This window comes from Callorhinchus milii, unplaced genomic scaffold, assembly GCF_018977255.1.
Source record: "Callorhinchus milii isolate IMCB2004 unplaced genomic scaffold, IMCB_Cmil_1.0 Scaffold1, whole genome shotgun sequence".
Lineage (NCBI taxonomy): Eukaryota > Metazoa > Chordata > Chondrichthyes > Chimaeriformes > Callorhinchidae > Callorhinchus > Callorhinchus milii.
Window position 1 is genome coordinate 62214697 of NW_024704742.1, and position 19899 is coordinate 62234595.

At 45.6% G+C, this 19899-nt stretch overlaps 1 protein-coding gene across 1 annotated transcript; it reads right to left on the reverse strand.

Annotated features, from left to right (window-relative positions):
• Positions 1-4546: 4546 nt before the first annotated feature.
• sap30l (sap30-like) lies at positions 4547-18527 on the reverse strand. Its single transcript, XM_007895950.2, has 4 exons — positions 17692-18527; positions 15019-15144; positions 6647-6745; positions 4547-5684 (listed from the first exon to the last, which is right to left on the reverse strand). The coding sequence occupies exons 1-4, from the start codon at positions 17875-17877 to the stop codon at positions 5562-5564; spliced, it is 534 nt and encodes a 177-aa protein (XP_007894141.1). The 5' UTR covers positions 17878-18527; the 3' UTR covers positions 4547-5561.
• Between the last annotated feature and the right edge of the window lie 1372 nt (positions 18528-19899).

Here is a 19899-nt window from a genome sequence, read left to right on the forward strand (position 1 = left end):
CACACCCAGCTCTGTGAATTTGCAAATGTATGTGTGTGTGTGTGTGTTGGGTGGGCGGGGGCACAGAAATTCTGCTGCTTAACCCAGGATGTTACATCAATGTAATATATGGCTGCCATCCAACTGAGATCAACTTCATTAGCAATTGACTGAGATCTTCCTCATCTATATGAACTTATAAAATCAGTGCTTTTCCATTACAGGACACTAATGAGTTACTAAACATGTTTTAGCAATATCTAGACAACAACATTACATTTATAAAGCGCCTTTCACATCGGGAGGACGTCCCAAAGCGTTGTACAGTCAGGTGCCGGGGCCTGAGCATGGGAGAGAGGTGGTGTAGGGGTGAGGGAAGGCAGAGATGTGGAAGGGCGACCAAAGGCACGATCAAAGAGAAGGGTCTTGAGACCGGCCTTGAAGGATGCGAGGGAGGAAGTGAGGTGAAGGGACTGTCGGATGGAGTTCCAGAGTGCGGGGGCAGAGCGGCTGAAAGCCCGGCCACTGATGGTAGGGCGGGAGACAGGGAGCAGGCCAGAGCCCTCTGAATGGAGGGAGCGGGCAGGTTGGTTAGGAGTCAGCAGGTCAGAGAGGTAGGAGGGGGCAAGGCCATGGATGGCCTTAAAGGTGAGGACGAGGATCTTGAACTCAATCCTCTGGGGGATGGGGAGCCAGTCGAGACGGGAGAGTGGGAGTGATGGGGTCGCAGAGCCTGGTTCGTAATCGTTTTGGATGATCTGCAGCTTGTGAAGAGTTGGGAAGGCCGATGAGGGAATTTCCATAATCGAGCCTTGATGTGACGAATGCGTGGGTAAGGATTTTGGCAGCCTGAGGGGTGAGGCAGTGGCGGAGTCTGGCAATGTTGCAGAGGTGGGGTAGGCAGTGCCAGTCTGGCACGGATGTGGGGGAGAAAGGACAGTCAGGGTTCAACAAGATACCCAGGTTCCTGACTGGGTTAGTGAGGTTGAGTGTGCAGCCATGGAGACTGATACTGCCAGCCCCTGAAGTGCGGAGGCCATGGCACGAGCCAATCAGGAGAGCCTTGGTCTTGCTAACGTTGAGTTGGAGAAAGTTGGCCCTCGATGACGGACAGGCAATTGGTCAGGACCTCAGTAGTCCTGGAGTTAAGGGTGGAGGCAGTGTGGTAGAGTTGGGTGTCATCCGCATACATATGGAAATTTACCCCATGTCTGCAGATGATGTCACCAAGGGGGAGCATGTAGAGAGTGAAGAGGAGGGGATCGAGGACAGAGCCCTGAGGAACACTACACAAGACGGTGTGTGGGCTGGAGGAGAAGCTGTTTGCCGTGACGAAGTGGAGGTGGTGTGAAAGGTAGGACCTGAACCAGTCAAGGACAGAACTTTGAAGGTCAAGGTGGGAGGAGAGGCAGTGGAGGAGGATTGAGTGGTCCACAGTGTCAAAAAGGCAGCGGAGAGGTAGAGGGGTACAAGGAGGGATCCTGGTCACACATGGTCAGGATGTCGTTTGTGACCTTGACCAGAGCAGTTTCCGACTTGATTTGTTTAATAAATAACCCAGAATTACCCTAATCTCTATTTGGTACAGTAATTATTCAGGGTTTGGGCTAAGAGGCTGTCAAATGCCCCAACTAATGTAGCTTCTAACCACTTGCTGATTTATTCCTATATTTTCCCTTCTCACTCTGAAACTGCAGAGATTTTAAAGCAAAAATTGCCATTTTAAAGCAAAAAAGACCTAGCATGATTAAGTAAGATGAACAAATGCAGACTGATGTTCCTCAGAAACAAGGATCGTGGCATGAGCATTCATAGTTACAAGTCAGTAGTCGCGAGCACTGAATGTAGTAGAACCCTAAATCGCACCTTGCAAACTAAAATATTGCTGTGACAGATCAAATTACAAGGCCATTTTGTTTAACGCTCAATTTTGAAATGGTGTTGGCTGATTTATGAGGCTGTGCAGTTTCCAGACAGGAGTAAATAAGATTGTTTCAGACCTAGAGGCTGACGTATTTGGGGCAGATCATTTCCTGGATCAAAAACAGAGAGCTGGGAAAACTCAGCAGGTCAGGCAGCATCTATGGAGAAAGGAAAGTGAGTCAACATTTTGGGCCCAGAACATTGATGATGGGTCGTGGACCCGAAACGTTGACTTACTTTCCTTTCTCCATAGATGCTGCCTGACCTGCTGAGTGTTCCCAGCTCTGTCCGTTTTTATTTCAAATTTCCAGCATCTGCAGTATTGTGTTTTGTTCATTTCCTGGATTGCATGTTAATGAAGCATTAGAATACCTTCTCATCACCGTGGCACACAACAGTGTTCTTGTCCACACCGGATTGCATGTTAATGAAGCATTAGAATACCTTCTGTGTTCTTGTCCACACAGAAAATGAACGTCAACCACCAGCTATTTAAACCCTTTAACTATTAAAGACATACAACTGATGCACCAGCTGTGCAATTGAAAGCCACCAGGAGAGAGATTAAAAATTAATCAGTTTCTCAAGTGTCCCTCAGATTTTGTCTTTCCCTAAAACAAACTCCATAAGGGAGCATTGCAGGGGTTAAAGGGAAAGGAGAAAATGAAAAATAAAAGGAAAATTAGTTGAAGCTACCACAAATACACCTGTCGGATCTCCCTCCTCCCCACATACAAAGCCAGCACTCCTCTCTCCCCCACAATGACAATTTTCTTACTCCCCTACAGTGACAATCAACCCCTCCCAAACAGTACCAGGTCCCCGCCAGTCTCTGCTCTCACTTCTCACTCCCTGCCACTCCTGTCACACAGGGCCGCTTTCTCAGGCATATGCATTTTCCCTCTTATTGGTCTCCCATACAGCTCGTCTTTCCTCCCCTACAAAATTCTATCTCTTCACTTCAACCTCGCCCTCCTATAGTTACAACCCTCTTTCTTTCTCTCTCTCTCTCTCCCTCCTCTTTCCACGACTGTGTTCCACCCTACCTCTTGTGAAATTTGCAAAAGAGTTAGACAGGTGACTTTTTTTTCATGTGACCAGAAAGGAAGCAGATTGCAATGGTGATGCATGGCCTTGCCAGGCAGGTGACAGCAATTGCTAGTTATGATTGAGATGAACCAGATCTCAATCTTTGCATCATTTTGGAATATAGTGCCTTATCACGTCATTGTGTGCAATTGACTGCCGCATTTCACCCACAAAATGTAGTCAATTCACTTTACAGTATATTCTGTGATGCACTTTGAGACATCTCAAAGATGTGATAAGGCACTATATCAAATGCAAGTATTATTATTAAAACATCTCAAAGTGCTTCACAGGATTTACTCTAAAGTGGAGTGACTGTTTTGTGGGTGCAAGCCAGTTGCACACAGCAATGTCCTACAAACAGCCATGGAGTGAATGACCAATTTTATTTGAGGGATTGGTGGCCAGGACACCAGGAGAGAGAAACTCCCTTGTTTTTGAATAGTAGCCATAGGATCTTTGATGTCCATCTGAACAGGCAGACAGGACCTCGGTTTAACCTCGGTCTAAGGACAGATCTTTTCTGTTAAGACTCTTCCAGCATTATCCTTTCACATCACTAGCCATATGACATCACAGCAAAACCTGGTAACCATTATCTGGTCAGGGCAACTGGTGGCAGGAATACAACACATCAGCTGCAACAAAATTAGAGGAAAAAATAGTTTTGGAAAAAAGTCAGGCATTACTTCACTTTCCATTAGTATTGGAACCCACATATCTCTTGAGATACAGGCAGTTGACTTAAACATTAATAATGCTGTCAAGGATTGGGAGGCAATTTGTTATTCTGTCGCCAAAATCTCCATTTGTGTCAGATGGCATCCTGAGACTCATGATCAATGCTGGAGGAGTTATGATGTTGGTTTACTCTGGTCACATTGATTTACTAACATAATGGAAGTTTCTGGTTTTCCTACAATTTCGCGCACTCTTTTTCTTTTCCCCTTCCCTCTACCCAAAAATAGTGTGTGCGTGGTGGGGTGGTAAAGAGTTCATGCACATAACACTGGCAGCCCCACAGTAATTAATCCAAGAGTTACTCATTCTTCCTGCACAGCAGGCTATTTTGCCAAGCTGATCTGCCACCAGACATCCACACAAGCCTATTTTATAACAGGAATCAACGAGAAACAGCTAGAAGTTAGTCAACATTCTCTCACCCTGGCCAAGCAATATAGAGACTGACTTGACGGCCAAAACACTGTCTGGATGACACCAGTGAACATAACGTGGATCAGGGATTAAGCCTGACACCTTCCCAATCTGTGTGCTGAGTACCACATGTTCAGCACTAAGCCAACAGGCCTTTAAGAAATTAGTTTAATTTCTTACTCCTTTATTGAGCAGTTCCTCTGGATTTAATTAAATACCCACCTAAATTTCTCCGATGCAGACAAAATAATCCTGAAGGATTTAAATATACCAACATGCATCCTATATTGAATAAACATTGAACCAGACTTCATTTCCAAACACTGACAAAAAGCTCCATATCTCAAGCCTAGAAATAGAGCATAATTGTGTTTTTTTAAAAAAATAGGAAAATGGAAAATTTGTGCACATTTGTTTAATACAAAATTGACAACAAGCAATGCTCTAAAGCATGGATGGCCAGTTTGCGCTCATGCGACTATTCTACATATGTGTAATGCGTCCTGCAAGTTAGCATCCCTGCTCTAAAGTAACCCACAAATTCAAGTTAACACATCTACATGTTCTGCAACTATGACTCACCCACCTTCTCTCTTTGTAATTGACACATGTACAATAATTACAAATCCTGACAGTGCAATTATACAGTTTGTGTATATTTCTTTGCATGTTAACACTGTAACAGGTGTGGAAATCCGGTGCACTAAAGCTGAATGCAACTTTAAATTGACCATAGCATCAAGGACAAAAAATTTATCTTACCTCTAACTACAATAAATGTTTTACAATGTGGCAAGCTGAATAGATTTATAAGCATCAACAAAATCTGTGATTTGTCCCCTTCCACCATCACTTCCCCCAACTGAATGTTCTGCTTATGAATTCCCAATACAGTTAAGTAGAAAGACAAAGAATTGGATAAAAATGTTTTGGTGGGATTAGATGTGAAACCTCCTGATCTCGGTGAGTGAGGTTCTGAATCAATCCACGCTGCTGTGCAAAGGCACCAAGTGAAGAGAGGCAGCTCTCCTCGATCAGGAAATCTCTACCAAGGCCTTTCCTGGTATTCTGCTAAAAGTGGCATTGCTCATAAAAATATTTTTTCCTCCCACCCCACCCAGTTATTTTTACTCAATAAACCCACCTCAAAATTGCACTCTCTCTTACCATGACTGGAGCCAAACAAACCAAGTTAATTAAACGTGGGAATTCTAATTTCTGTGACTCGTTTTTCGACACTGTTCAATTCCACACATCAAAATCCCCACAGGCTGCAAACCGAGTACATTCTGAAATTGGGTACGCCAATTCCTGTGGATTCTTGAGAATAAAATCTTTTAAAAGTGGAACCAATTCTCGTCACTGCATGATCATGTGATCAACTTCCTTTCTTAAAAAATTCTTCAGTGTCGGTCTCAGTGAATGCTGCTATCAGGTTTCTGGTCGTGCCTAATTTTGTCGTTCTTCACTGTGTAGATAAAATAGGCAAGAGTTTCCTTTTCATTCACAGGAATGGTCCTAAAATGACGACTGATTGTCTGAAATAAGAGACATTTAAACATTATAGGACATTTTGATTTCAGGGCATGGTCACAGTCACTAATATTGCTAAACTCAATACCAGGTTACACAGCCTTAGCACAAGTGCTCAACAAGATTGAGGGGGCATTGGAATCCTTGGATGTTGAGCCGAGTTGAGTAAGTTTGGAAATTCTGAATCCAGTCCCCGTAAGGACACGTTTACAGAAAGAAGCTTCCCTAAATGATGACAAGAGTTTGAGTGGGATAGAAAATATAAGAGATGGAAACCCCCTGCGATGAAAATAAATGTAATCAGCCCAAGATAGTGAAAGTTCTGAAGTGGAATGGATTGCCATATCTGAGCTTGTTGGGGTCATAAATAATTTGTTTACGCACATAAACAAGTGCCGTTTGATTCACAACTCACATTAAGACCCTGGTCAGCAAAACATTCCCTAAACTGGAACGACAGAGTGACCCCATTATAAGACGCCTTGACTGTTAAGTGTGGCTCCCCTGTGTAATGGGATGCATTGTGGACCTGTGCTATACCTGAAGTATGGTACACCAGCTTTCGGCTGACTAGCTGGCTTTCTGCACTAAAATAAATATCCACCTTCCAGGTCATCGGGTCTCCAGACATCACTTCCAAGACAAGCAAGCACCACTGACATTGCTTCATGTCACACACTATGTATTTGGAATGTGCAGCAAGCGACTCAGTGGCAATCTGACGATCAGAGCATTTTTTTTTGCACAGTTTTAGGACAGGGGTCTGAGCTTGTGGCCCTGAGTGCGCAGGAATCAGAGATTTTGGTTCCAGTACAGGACCCCCAGTATCTTATATTTACCAGTGTTCGATAGGATTCAACATAAGCATTTACAACACAAATGGCTGCTTTAGAATTACCACTCAAGAGCCTCCACAGGTCAAGAACTAGATATATTCGTAAAGAAACATCTATGATGTATAACATACCTCAGCCAGCTGAGCTTTGTTTAGTCCAGGTCTGGTTTGCAGTTTGAAGTGTCTCTTGTAGCGCCTCAGTGTATTTACTTGCAATTGAAACAAATCAACCTTAAAAATAAAAACATGTGTGAAGGTGAGCAAATATGTGGCAAATCAAGTTCCAGAACATTTAAAGGAGAACAAAACAAAATCAAGAATGCAGCAATATACACGAAGGGAAGTGTAGTATTTCAACATGTAGCATTCATGGAGTCCTGTAGCTCAGTGGTTAGAACACTCGCCTTCCAACCGAGACACCTGGGTTCAATTCCCGGCAGGGCGAAACCTTGGGCAAGTTTCCTTACAACAACAAGATTCCATTTATAGAGCGCCTTTCACGTCGGGAGGACGTCCCAAGGCGCTGTACAGTTGGGTCAGGACCCGAGCAGGGGGAAATGGTCAGGGTGAGGGGAGGGAAGGGAGGGAGGGAGCGAGGAGGGGGTAGAGAGTCGAGAGGGGAGCTGAAGGCACGGTCAAAGAGAAAGGTCTTGAGACCGGCCTTGAAGGAGGAAAGGGAGGAAGCGGCGAAGGCACTGGGGGATAGAGTTCCAGAGCCTCGGGGCTGAGAGGCTGAAGGCCCGACCACCGATGGTAGGGCGGTTGGGGCGGGGGATGTGGAGCAGACCGGAGCCAGAGGAACGGAGGGTACGGGCAGGTAGGTAGGGGGATAGTAGGTCGGAGAGGTAGGAGGGAGCGAGGCCGTGAATGGCCTTGTAGGTGAGGATGAGGATCTTGAATTCGATCCTCTGGGGGATGGGGAGCCAGTGGAGGCGAGCGAGGGTGGGAGTGATGTGGTCCTGGTGCGGGACAGTACACGAGCTGCAGAGTTCTGAATGACCTGCAGTGTGGAGGGAGGTGCCGGGAAGGCCGGCGAGGAGAGAGTTCCCATAGTCCAGCCTTGAGGTGATAAAGGCGTGGACCAGAGTTTCAGCAGCGTGAGGGGTGAGGTAGTGCCATAGTCTGGCGATGTTCCGGAGGTGATGGAAGGCGGTGCCAGTTGTGGAAGAAAGGACAGCTCAGGGTCGAACAGAACACCGAGGTTCCTGACTGGCTTTGAGAGGTGGAGAGTGCAGCCTTGGATGCTGATGGTGTCAGCGCCTGAGGTGCGGAGGCGCTGACGTGAGCCAATCAGGAGGGCCTCAGTTTTGCGCACGTTGAGCTGAAGAAAGTTGTCTCTCGTCCAGGACTCGATGTCGGACAGGCAGCTGTCAGGACATCGGTGGTCGTGGAGTTGAGGGTAGAGGAGGAAAGGTAGAGTTGGGTGTCATCCGCATACATGTGGAAGTTAACCCCATGTCTGCGGATGATGTCACCAAGGGGGAGCATATAGAGGGTGAAGAGGAGGGGACCGAGGACAGAGCCCTGAGGGACACCGCACGAGACAGTGCGGGGGCCGGAGGAAAAACCATTTGTGGAGACAAAGTGAAGACGGTGGGAAAGGTACGACCTAAACCACTCAAGGACAGGGCCTTGAAGGTTGAGGTGGGAGGACAAGCGGTGGAGGAGGATAGCGTGGTCGACCGTATCGAATGCTGCCGATAGGTCGAGGAGGACGAGGAGGCAGAGGGAGCCCTGGTCACAGATGGTCAGGATGTCATTGGTGACCTTGACCAGGGCAGTTTCTGTGCTATGGGCAGCACGGAAGCCCGACTGAAGGGGTTCGAGTAATGAATGGGTGGAGAGGAAAGAGCGTAGCTGGGAGGCGACAACTCTTTCAAGGACCTTGGACAGGAAGGGGAGGTTGGAGATGGGCCGGTAGCTTGATAGCTGCGACGCATCAAGGGAGGGTTTTTTCAAAGTGGGAGTGATGGTGGAAGTTTTTCGGAAATGGGAACAGAGCCAGAGGAGAGGGACAGGTTGATGATGTCTGTGATATGTGGGGCAAGGAGGCGGAGCTGAGAGATAAGGAGTGGAGTGGGGATGGGGTCAAGGGAGCAGGTGGTGGGTTTCAGGGATAGGATGAGTTTGGTGACAGAGGGTGGGGAAACGGGTACGAACGTGTGTAGGGGAGGATGGGTAGGAGTCGGAGTGTGGGAGGGATGGGGTGGGGGGTGGGTGGAAGTTGGAGGGAGTGACCGCGGAGCAGATTCCCTTGATTTTGGATTCAAGGAAATCCAGCATCTCCTCGCAGTGAAGGTTGGACGAGATGACCTGCGCGGGGTGGCGGGGGTACGGAGGAGTCGGGTTGTGGTAGAAAACAGAAGCCTGGGGCTGTTCTTCGCCTCCAGGATTATCCTGGAGTAGAAGGACGACTTGGCCGAGGCTAGAGTGGAGTGGTAGATTTTGAGGAGATCAAGCCACACGCCCAATAATAATCCCTCCAAAAAAATAAAACCAGTAATAAATTGGTCATTTTCAATCCACGACTGTTTGTGGGACATTGCTGTGCGCAATTGGCTGTCGCGTTTCGCTCACAAATATGGTCAATTCACTTTACAGTATATTCTGTGAAGCGCTTTGAGACGTCGAGAAGATGTGAAGAGCGCTATATCAAATGCAAGGATTATTATTATATTATTATAACATTGATTGGGAACAATTTTCTCTGTAAAATAAAGTGAAACTATGTGCAGCAGAGCACAAACTATCCGAACCTACTGTCCTGCTCAAATCAGAAACATTGCACCTTTCTCTGAACAAAGTTTTACCATATTAGAATATTTGCAGCACAAGAGGGCAATAACAACTTGCATTTATATTGCCCCCTTCACATAGGGCAATGCTTGAGAGCTATATAGGGATGGAGTTGGACCCAGAGAAGGGGTGTGTGGGGAAAGGGGAGAGAAGAGAGGAAGGTGGCCAAAAGTGCAATCAAACAGGTAGGTTTTGAGACAGGACTTAACCAGAAAGAGGCGAGAGAGTGGTAGAGAGCTCCAGATGTTAGAGGTGTAGAACTGAGGCCTCAAACACTGATCGTGGCACAGAGAAAGCTTGGGATGCGCAGCAAGCCCCAGTTAACTGATCGGAGAGGAAGGTTGGAAGAGTAAGGTGGGAGGAGATTGGAGAGATAAGATGACAGGAGGTACAAACAGATTTGTCGACGTAAACACCAACATCCTCTCCCTCACCGAAACCTGGGTCACCCCAGCTGAGACTTTTCCCCTGATCGAGACACAGGCTCAAATCTAACTTATCAGGCCATCGGCAGATCTGGCTGGACCTTATCAAAACATATTGCACCAACCTCACCTCCGCTAAATCGTTCTTCTATTCCAAGACAATCTTGGAAGCCAAGGACAACCCCAGGCTCCTCCTCTTCATTACCAACCGGCTCCTCCACTCACCCTCTCACTCCTCGTTCCCACTCTCCTCCAATGCCAACTGCGAAGAGATGCTATCTTCCTTCAAAACCACTCAGTTGTCTCTACCCTTCCGATTACTAACCCCTCCTCATCTCCACCTCCCACCCAGGCCCCTACCCATCCCTCCCTCCACACCTGCGAACCTGTCCCAACTGCTCCCTCGACCCCATCCCTACCCTTCACCTCATCTCCCAGCTTCACCTCCTTTCCCTCTACTCACAGACATCATAAACCTCTCCCTGTCCACTGGCACCATTCCCATCCATTTAAAAATGTCCATCATCACTTCTTTCCTTTTAAAAAAAACCCTCCCTGGACCCATCCCTGCTCTCAAACTACTACCCCATCTCCAACCTCCATTTCCTTTCCAAAGTCCTGGAACAAGTTGTTGCTTCCTAGCTTCGCTCCTTCCTCTCCCTCCACGAACCTCTCCAATCAAGTTTCTGTGCCGCCCACAGCACACAAACAGCTTTGGTCAAAGTAACAAATGACATTTCGTCCATCTGAGACCAGGGCTCCCTCTGCCTCCTCGACCTCTCTGCTGCCTTCGATACAGTTGACCACTCCATCCTCCTCCACCGCCTCACCTCTCACTTCAACCTTCGTGCAGGGTTTCTCAGGGCTCTATCCTTGGTCCCCTCCTCTTCAATATTGATATGTTCCTTCCTGGTGACATCATCCACAGATATGGAGTCAACTTCCACATGAATGAGGATGCCACCCAACTCTATCTCTCTGCCTCCAGGACCACTGCTATCCTGACAGAATGTCTGTCAGACATCAAGTCCTGGATGAGAGCTAACTTTCTACAGATGAACGTCAACAAGACCGAGGCCCTTCTGATTGGCTCCCGTCAGCGCCTCCACATCTCAGGCACTGACAGCATCACCATCCAAGGATGTACACTCCACCTTACAAAGCCAGTCCAGAACTTTAGCATCTCAACTGTCCTTTCTACCCCACATCCGTGCCATGATCTGCTCTGCCTTCCCCCACCTCCGAAATATTGCCCAGCTCCACCATTAGACACGCATTCATACCCAGGTTCGACAATCAAACCCCCTTCTTATTGGCCTCCCCAACTGCTCCCTTCATAGCCTACAGATCATCCAGAACTCTGCAGCCCGTGTCCTCTCCCGCACCAGGCTCTACAATCCTATCACCCTCATCCTTGCCCAACCCCACTGGCTGCCGATCACACGGAGGATACAGTTCAAGATCCTGCTCCTCAATTTCAAAGTCCTCCATGGCCTTGCTCCCTCTGCAACCTCCTAACCCCCTACCAACCTGCCTGCTCCCTCCGCTCAGTGGGCTCTAGCCTGCTTCACATCCCCTGCCTTGCCCGTCTCACCATTGGCAGGCAGGTCTTCAGTCACTCTGCCCCCACCCTCTGAAACTCCACCCCGCAGTCCCTCCGCCTTGCCCGTCCAGAGGCTCCTTCAAGATCTGTATCAAGACCCTCCTCTTCAACCTTGGCTTCGGTCACCCTCCTTTCCCCTCACCCTACCCCACCCTGATCCCAACCCCCAGCTTGGTCTGAAACACTGATTGTCCAGCGCCTTGGGACATCCTCCCAACGTGAAAGGCACCATACAAATGTAATATTGTTGTTGTTGGCAAGAGTGAAGACCTTGAAAATCAATCTGCTGAGAGTAGTGATGGGTGTGTAGAGACTAGCAGGCAAATATACTTGTGATTGTACACAATCCACCACTGAAACCATCTACTCTTAATCCCATTGCTCTGTCCTATCCCATCATTGGACATGGATTTATGTCCATGACTCAAATCAGTCTGAACAATCAGACAATTTCGCAGAAGTAACAGAGATGGTGATCATTTTATTAGTGTGCATTAAACTATGCACTTTTGAGAACCACAAAGTTAAGACAGGATACTCGTATGAAACATTACTCAATTAATCTTTGTAAATATAACAAAAAACACTGAAAGTTTTCAGACTAAATACACCCCGCTGACCTTGAATTACACTGGGATGCTGTTCCAACGATGGCAATATCACCCAGTGACCCATTTATTCGTAAGGCCGACCAGACTTTGACCATGTCAGGTAATGTAATAGAGCCAAATCATACTCTCATCACTGGTTGACTCAGGCAATGAAATAGAAAGTAGAAATTTCTAGCACAGAAAACTACTTAGCCCATTGTGGCTTGGGCATCTTTCGTCCCTTTCAACAATGGACACTTTGAAGTAACTCTTCACACCCCTCTACTTGTCTAACATTGGGTGAACTCAGGCCAGTGACGAAACAGAGCTTCCTACTCAGTCTGCCTCAATGACAACCTCTCTATTTGACAAGTTCCACCCCAGTCTAGTGACCTTGCTGAAACAAACCACAGGTGCCAAACTGCATGTGCAGACTCAATAGAATGTCAACCCAAAAAACTGCACAGCATTCCTACACGACCAGAGGATAGGCAGAGCTGAGAAATGGTTTTGTTACAGCTGCACAATTTTAATTAAAACAATATATTAAAAAAAATGCAATGGCAGAGGAGAATAAAAGTCTCCAGCAGAGGAGAACAAATGACTTCAATATTTGCAGTGTATTACTTATTTATGTTTCTTGCTGCCAAAATAATGCAAATTTCACTTCTTGCCCTCGGGAGGTGCTCTCGATGTTATTGAACCCTGGCTGGAACTCGAGAGCGTTCTTTTTTGGATCCACTAGGGTATTTTTCTGGATCACCTTCTGTTGATGGATGTATTTTTAGAAATTTGCTGTGTAAATTTAGCAAAAAACACAACATTCTTATAGAAGAAAGATCCTATAAAGAAGGATTTTCTAATATTTGCTTCTTCAAATGCTCAGTTAGCAATAGTCTCCCGTGGCTTTAAATTGCTATGCTTCGGTTTGTCTTGCAATAACTAAAATCCATTAGCAACAGGAAGCTCATCGTGCACCTTATTTTCTATGAAAATTGAATTGATAATGACGGTTAACTTACTGTAGAAGGCAGTGTCTACTTTCGAACCAAGCTCTCTCCATTCGTTGCTGCCCCGTCAAAATGACAAGCTAAGAACCGATTTCCATTTTTTTCTTAAACAAGATTATTGTAAAATGGAGTTTATCAAACATACAAAACAGGTCAATGCAAATTGACTTCGTTTTTGACATTCTGCTGCCTTCCTTTAGTTTGTTGATTACACTTTCCATTTCATAACTCACATAGTACAGGCTGACACTCCAATACAGTGCTACATTGTTGGAGGTGCTGACCTACATTAAACCAAGGTCCTGCCTGCCTGCTTGGGTGGATGTTAAAGACCCCATTCAAAATGAGAATTTCTCAGTGTCCTGGCCAACAATTCCCAAAATGAAATTGGCAATTGGCTGCCATGTTCGCCAACAAAATATGCAGTCACTACACTTTACAGTATATCCTTTGAAGCACTGTGTACCCCACCGCCTCCAAGAAATAAAAGGCGCTATATCAAATGTAAGAAATAAAAGGCGCTATATCAAATGTAAGGATTATATCTCCACGCCTCAAAAAAGTACAAAATGTCATAAATAGCTAAACCTATGCAATTAAACTTCATTCCCAGCGATGCAACCTCGCACTTCAATTCTGAGACAGTGTTTCTAAAAATATACTCCAGTACTGAACAAGTACAAACATTAATTCAATGACTTAATCACACATATTTCACATGCAATTCTTACTATAATCTTATAATTATATATATTATATATAATATATCTTACAATCCCTAAAAGATTTTGCATTTTGCTCCACTCCACTTTGGTCACACTATGAGAAAGTGTGGTGGTCCAAATTCAGCAGTGACCCTGAAATCAAGCCGCTGCATGGGGAATATTAAAGCAAGACACTCAAGAAAAGCTCCCAAAGAATCTGTGCCATTAAGCACAATTTTTCCTTCATAAAAGGAAGGCCTTTTTTTTGATAAAGTTCTGAATGAAATGCAAGGATTATTGTTAATGCTTCAGGGTAAGATGGTGAAAAAAGGTCTTACTTATTAACATACCTTTGTGCTCCATTTTCTTAAAAAATATTGAAGGTTAGTACCTTTAATGGGATGCTATACTGGAAGAAAGATTGAGGCCAGTGTGAACAAATGTTAATGCTAAAAATGCAAGTTCTTTCTTTTTCTTACTGATGTTGATTCTGTTCCCTTTACAGCATCAGAAACACTTCCACGATAGCATAATTGCTGGCAACACTAGTTTAGAAATACTGAGGTCTCCAATAGCGCAGTAGCTAAGCACCTCACGTAGCAAAACTAATCTGTCTCAATCAATCATCTCATTTTACATTGCAGTATAGGCACTAAACTTGGCCTCAGAGCCTCTAGGCTTGGAATTGGGTTAAACAAAAGCTGGGAGAGAGAAAGAAGGAATGTGAGGATACTGCTCTCATAGGGGGACCATGTTCATTTTTTTTTATCTATGCATTCGATAATATTTTGTCACATCATTGAGATGTCTGAAAGCGCTTCCCAGGATACACTGTAGTCATGTAACTGTGTATGTTTTGTGGGCAAACGAGGCAGCCAATGTTCCACAACCCATCATGGAGTGAATGACCAACATTATGTGGGGGATTGTTAGCCAGGACAAATTCACTTCCTTGTTTTAAAAAAAATAACAATGCAATCTTTAAAGTCCACCTGGAGTGGCAAACGATCTTGGTTTAACATCTCATCCAAAGGTCAGCATCTCCTACAATGCAGCAAAATTATGTGGGAAAAATTAATGACGTTAATGGTAATTTCTTCCTCTAAAACCAAAAGACACTATTGTGCGACTTTTACATTAGATTAAATGCAGCTGGAATGGTACTGAAATAAATACATTTCAAAAGGAAAATTCTGATATCAAAAACATTGGAAAAAGTCAAAGTCAAGAGATATCAGCCTGGCTTGGTTAGTAGCAGCCTCACCTCTTACCCCAAGCCAGGGCTAGCACAAGTTGAAAATCACAATTTGCTTGCTCTCGCTTGAATTATTTTATGAAGTTCTTCTTAAAATCATCTAAATGGCAGGCACATTTACCTCTGGAGATTCAGCATCATGGTCAGGTGAATCTCCCCCATCATCATCACTGCCTTTTCTCTTTCTCTTATTTCTCACACTTTGAATGAAACTTTTGTGGAAATCGCATATATACAGATGTCGGACCTGGGGTGGGTGGAGAGAACAGAAATTGAGTTAAATGTGATAATTACAGAGCGTGGGGGGGAGGGGAGAGAGAAAGAGAGAGAATATCAAAATGTGTGGGCATGCATTACATTGATAATCACAAGTTAAGCATACAGAATTAAGACTTCTTTCAGTTAAAAACTACCCAGGCCTTATGTAAACACTGGAGATTCTATGTATGACGTCTCCGGTGGGTCGCAAAACATAGCAACCATGTGAATGTATTTAGGTGGGATTTCGAGGTTGCACAAGTATGAGAGCCAGGATCCTGGAAGTGCAGGAGAATCAGGGTTGTGCTGTGACAAACTGTCTGAGTTATCCAAGGATGAAAGGACAAATTCAAAACTGAAAAGTTTGATAACTAAATGTACAGAAGGCAAAAGAATAATCAGCAAACAAAAAAGGATTTTAAAAAAGACATTTAATGCTGAAGTTATATTTTGGCAATGATTGCAAGATTGGGAGGTAGGAACATAATTGGAGTTTGAAGCAACAAGAATCTCACAGGATTCCTGTTCTCTCCCTGCTGCTGGCACTACCTAGTTTTAAGAGTGATTTATGGCAAGACAGTATAAATGAGGTAGGTGCAAATCACACTAGGATTACATTGAGACGCCTTGAAGCCATGATAAGGCGCTATATAAAATGCAAGTATTATTATTATTGATATAAGGTACTAGAGACATACAAGTTCTTTCTTTAATAGCATTTTAAGAAGAAACATTTAATTTTGGCGGTCAATTAACATAATAATAACATAATAATCATAATAATATAATAATCATATTCAATGCATTTGATATAGCGCCTTATCACATCTTCGAGATGTCTCAAAGCTCTTCAGAGTATACTGTAAAGTGAATTCACTGTATATTTTGTGGGTGAAACGCAACAGCCAATTGTGAACAGCAGTGTCCCACAAACAGTCGTGGATTGAGTAAACAATTTTTTTTCTTTCTTTTTGTAAAGGGATTATTACCCTCAGAAAAGCAATCCTCCAATCGACTGACAACTGGGTTCCTATTTACTGCTAGGGAAACAGAGGCATGTGAAGTAAGGAAACTTGCCTAACGTTTAGCCCTGACGGAAATCAAACCCAGGACCCCTTCACTTGAGTACTCTAACCACCGAGCTACAGGACATACATATACATTGCAGTTTTTGATCCATTTCAAAGTGATGTGAATTGGGAAGCACAGATCATGCTTCGAGAGAGCAAGCCACATTGCTTGGCAGTGCATTGCAATTTCAAATGTCAAACCTGATGTAACTGCCTTTTAATAGTACTTTTGTACATTGTCACGACATGAAAGGTGCTATAACAAATGCTAGGATTGTTATATTATAATAGTTTTATATCATAAAGTCCATTTGGCTGCACAAGTNAAAAAAAGTTAGGATATTAATAATAATAATAGAATTTTTGGTATAAAGCCTTCGACATCAGGAGGATATCACAAAGTAAAGAAATCCCTTTTTTTTAAAAATAATAATTTGGTCACTCAAATTCACGACTGTTTGTGGGACACTCCTGGGTGCAATTAAATGCTGTATTTTGCCTGAAAAATACAGTCAATTCACTTTACAATATATTCTGTGAAGCGCTTTGAGTTGTCTCAAAGACATCATGAGGTGCTATATCAAACGGAAGGGTTATTATAGGATACTGCCCGTGTTTTGTACACTCCAATGCAATGCTGTGGGGGAGGGTTGCGTTGTTAAGGAGTGTTATCCTTCGGTTGAGACGTTAAACCAAGGTCCTGTTTAGGTGGACATTAACTATTTGAAAAGAGAAGGGAGTTAGTTTCTCCAGGTGACCTCTCCAATAATCCACCAAATAAAAATTGGTCATTTGTTTCCTGGCTGATTGTGGGTCACTGCCGTATATGCTTAGAAACTCCATTTCACAGTAAACCCTGTGAATCCTCATTTGAGTTCAAACACCTGACCAGTCAAATGCAATCCTCTACCCTTCAAGTATTGTAATGGTTATTTGTGGGGACACAGCAGTGTGGGGGACCCAGTAATACGCGCCGCCGTTTTTAAACGAACAGCGCTTCTCACTCCCGTGATGGAAACGCTTTAAAAAAAACACAAGGGAAGAAAATCATCCACTCATCCCGCAACAGGGGCTTGTGAGCCGCCAGAGAAGGCGCAGTGTGAAAACTGCAGCGCACAGTCCGTGTACAACTTGTACCCCAATCTCTACAGGAAGGTCGGCTTTGCCTTCGCTCAGCCTCAGCTGCTCCCGGTCTATAGGGACTTGATCGGTGTTCGCGGCCGCTTCGTGGACCGCATGACGGCAGTGTCACACGGTGGAGGGGAGTATTCTCGGTGCACCGAAGCCCTGCCCTCACGGTGCGGTGCGCGGTGCGGTGCGGTGCGCGCACGGCTCTGGGCACCACCATCAGAAAACTATCTTTTAAGATTTTTTTTTTTTGATTTTTTTTTTTTTTGAAAAACGAAACAAACGGCTCCTCTCGCCGTCCGGGGGCACCGAGAAAACACCGCGCGAAACCGACTTACGTTCTTGTCGGCTTCCAGCTTGAGCTTCTTCTGTGAAATGCTCTTCTGGATCCTCTTGCTGAAGCTGGCGTTGCCCGCGGGGCGGCTGCACCTTTCCCCATCATCCACCAGACAGCAAATGTGGCCGAAGCCCGGAGCCCCGGCCCCACCGTCTCTGCTGTCCTCTTCTGTGCTGAAACCGTTCATTTTACCGACCACTCACGAGCAACACCGCCAACCCCCCCCCACCCCACACACACACACACTCCCTCTATCTCTCTCTCTCTCTTTTTAACCCTTCTCTCTCTCTCTCTCTCTCTCGCTATAAGACTCTCTTATTAAACAGCAAAGGCACCACTTTTCCCCTCCAAAACTTAGCCTCGGCTCAAGTCGCTCACTGACCAACAAACTCACCCACACACACACGCACCACACACTCACACTCACTCACACGCAACGATTTGAATCTCAATATGGCAGAGTGGGGTCTATGACAAAATAGCGGCTTATTAGCAACTCACATTGCGACAACTTTTCGGACGGGTTTTTCTCCTTTTTTGGGGGAGGGGGAGGGGGGGAAATAAAAGAAAATTGCAACTCTCAAAACGGACTCTCGACGGTGGAAGGTGCGCCGCGCAAAGCAAACAAAATACCCAACACACACACTCTCACTCACTCGCACTCAAAAGGTCGTTCGTGTTGAAGTTTACGGTTTGATTTAAATTGCCCCCCAAAAAAAGGCAGCGATCGGTCGCGTCCGCCCGCCGCGGCCAAGGATTTCCTTTTAAACCAAAGTGGGTTTATCCCCTCCGCCCTCCCCATTCAGTGCGAAAAGGGTGACGGGAGGACGGATTTGCACACGTTTCCCCCCGAGGGAGAGAGTAGTGAGGGGTGGGTGGGGGGGGGGGAGGGATGGCTGGTGTTGGTTGTGGCGGAAGACAAACAACATAATAAATTACATGTCGGGGCGGGCCTCTGGCCTTCGCTGAGGCCGGGGTTGGAGTCGCTGCTGAACAGCTGTTGCTATGGTACAAGCGGCCGCCGCCGAATCAGCAACTGAAGCGCAGTGACTGCCCCTCCCCCCCACCCCGCGCTCTCACACATGCGCAGTCCGGATAGAAATTAAAGCACGTCTCTGTGGCCCCCAACCCGCCCAACACCCGCTGAACACTCGCCCAATAACGATGCCTCGCCTGCTAAAGGGTAGCGGCGGAGTGGCTGGCGGAGGGTTAGTGCTTTTGAAAGTGAGGGGAAAAGTCTTCAAAGAGAAAGAGAAACGCGTTGCAGGTTTAGAATTGTTTAAACCATTTAGACACCCGCCCAAAGCCGCGTTTCACGCACTGATCCGACAACACTGCGCACGCGCCCCAGGGAGATCCCTGGAAGACGCTTTTTTTCTTCCTGTCTCCCGCCCGTACCGGCGTTTACCCACAATACCTTGTGAGCGTCGCAGTCTCGTGTACTCTTCTGACCTTTCGCCCCCGAAAGAAACTACACGTCCCACAAAGCCGCGTGATCACTCTCACGTGGTAGGTTAATCCGAAGGAGGCTGGCTTGGCTTCCCGATGCCTTCTGGGTGTTGTAGTCTGACAGCGCACCGCCACCTATTCCGCCGCCACCTTCCCCTCGATCCCCGCGAGAACTGCACACCCAGGATTCTGCGCACCCTCACCATGGCCAGTGAGCAGTGCGCAGAAGGCGCTGCGTAAGAAAACCGCTCTTTAAGTGCTGTGTAATCTATCTGCAACTCATGTTTTATATAAAAAAGCACTTCATTCCGCTTCTGCAACACTGTCCCCGCCCTCTCATTTTTTAAAAAGTAATGCCCCTCAGCCCCTGGAACAATAAGAATTCCTTTTTTAAAAAAATTAAAATGGAGTTCAAATAAAAACGTGGTTACAAGAAAAACACATCAGGCAAAGCGCAGGGATCAGATGAGACTGCAATAGTTGCAATTTTACCCATTTTGCATCGTGCTGTACTCTGCCAAAGCGGAACGGGAAATAAAATAAGGTACCCTTTTAAATAAATAAAACAATCCTTACGTTTGGATTTTAAAAACATCCTGTTTTACCCCGAACAATGCAGTGTCTTGGTGCTCCAATGTACTGTGCAACAAAATGGCAGAACATAGAACTGTGATTTCCTACGACATGTAATAGTTTGCAGGTTTGCCCATGATGTTAGGAAGGGTTGAACATACTTTCCTAAATATTTCCAGTGATTTTT

Coding starts and splice junctions, on each gene's coding strand:
- sap30l (XM_007895950.2), bottom strand. CDS start 17,877: ATGAACGGTTTCAGCACAGAAGAGGACAGCAGAGACGGTGGGGCCGGG. Junction 6,746..15,018: donor ATGATGCTGAATCTCCAGAG/GTAAATGTGCCT, acceptor TTTATTTTTAAG/GTTGATTTGTTTCAATTGCA. Junction 5,685..6,646: donor ACAAAGCTCAGCTGGCTGAG/GTATGTTATACA, acceptor CTCTTATTTCAG/ACAATCAGTCGTCATTTTAG.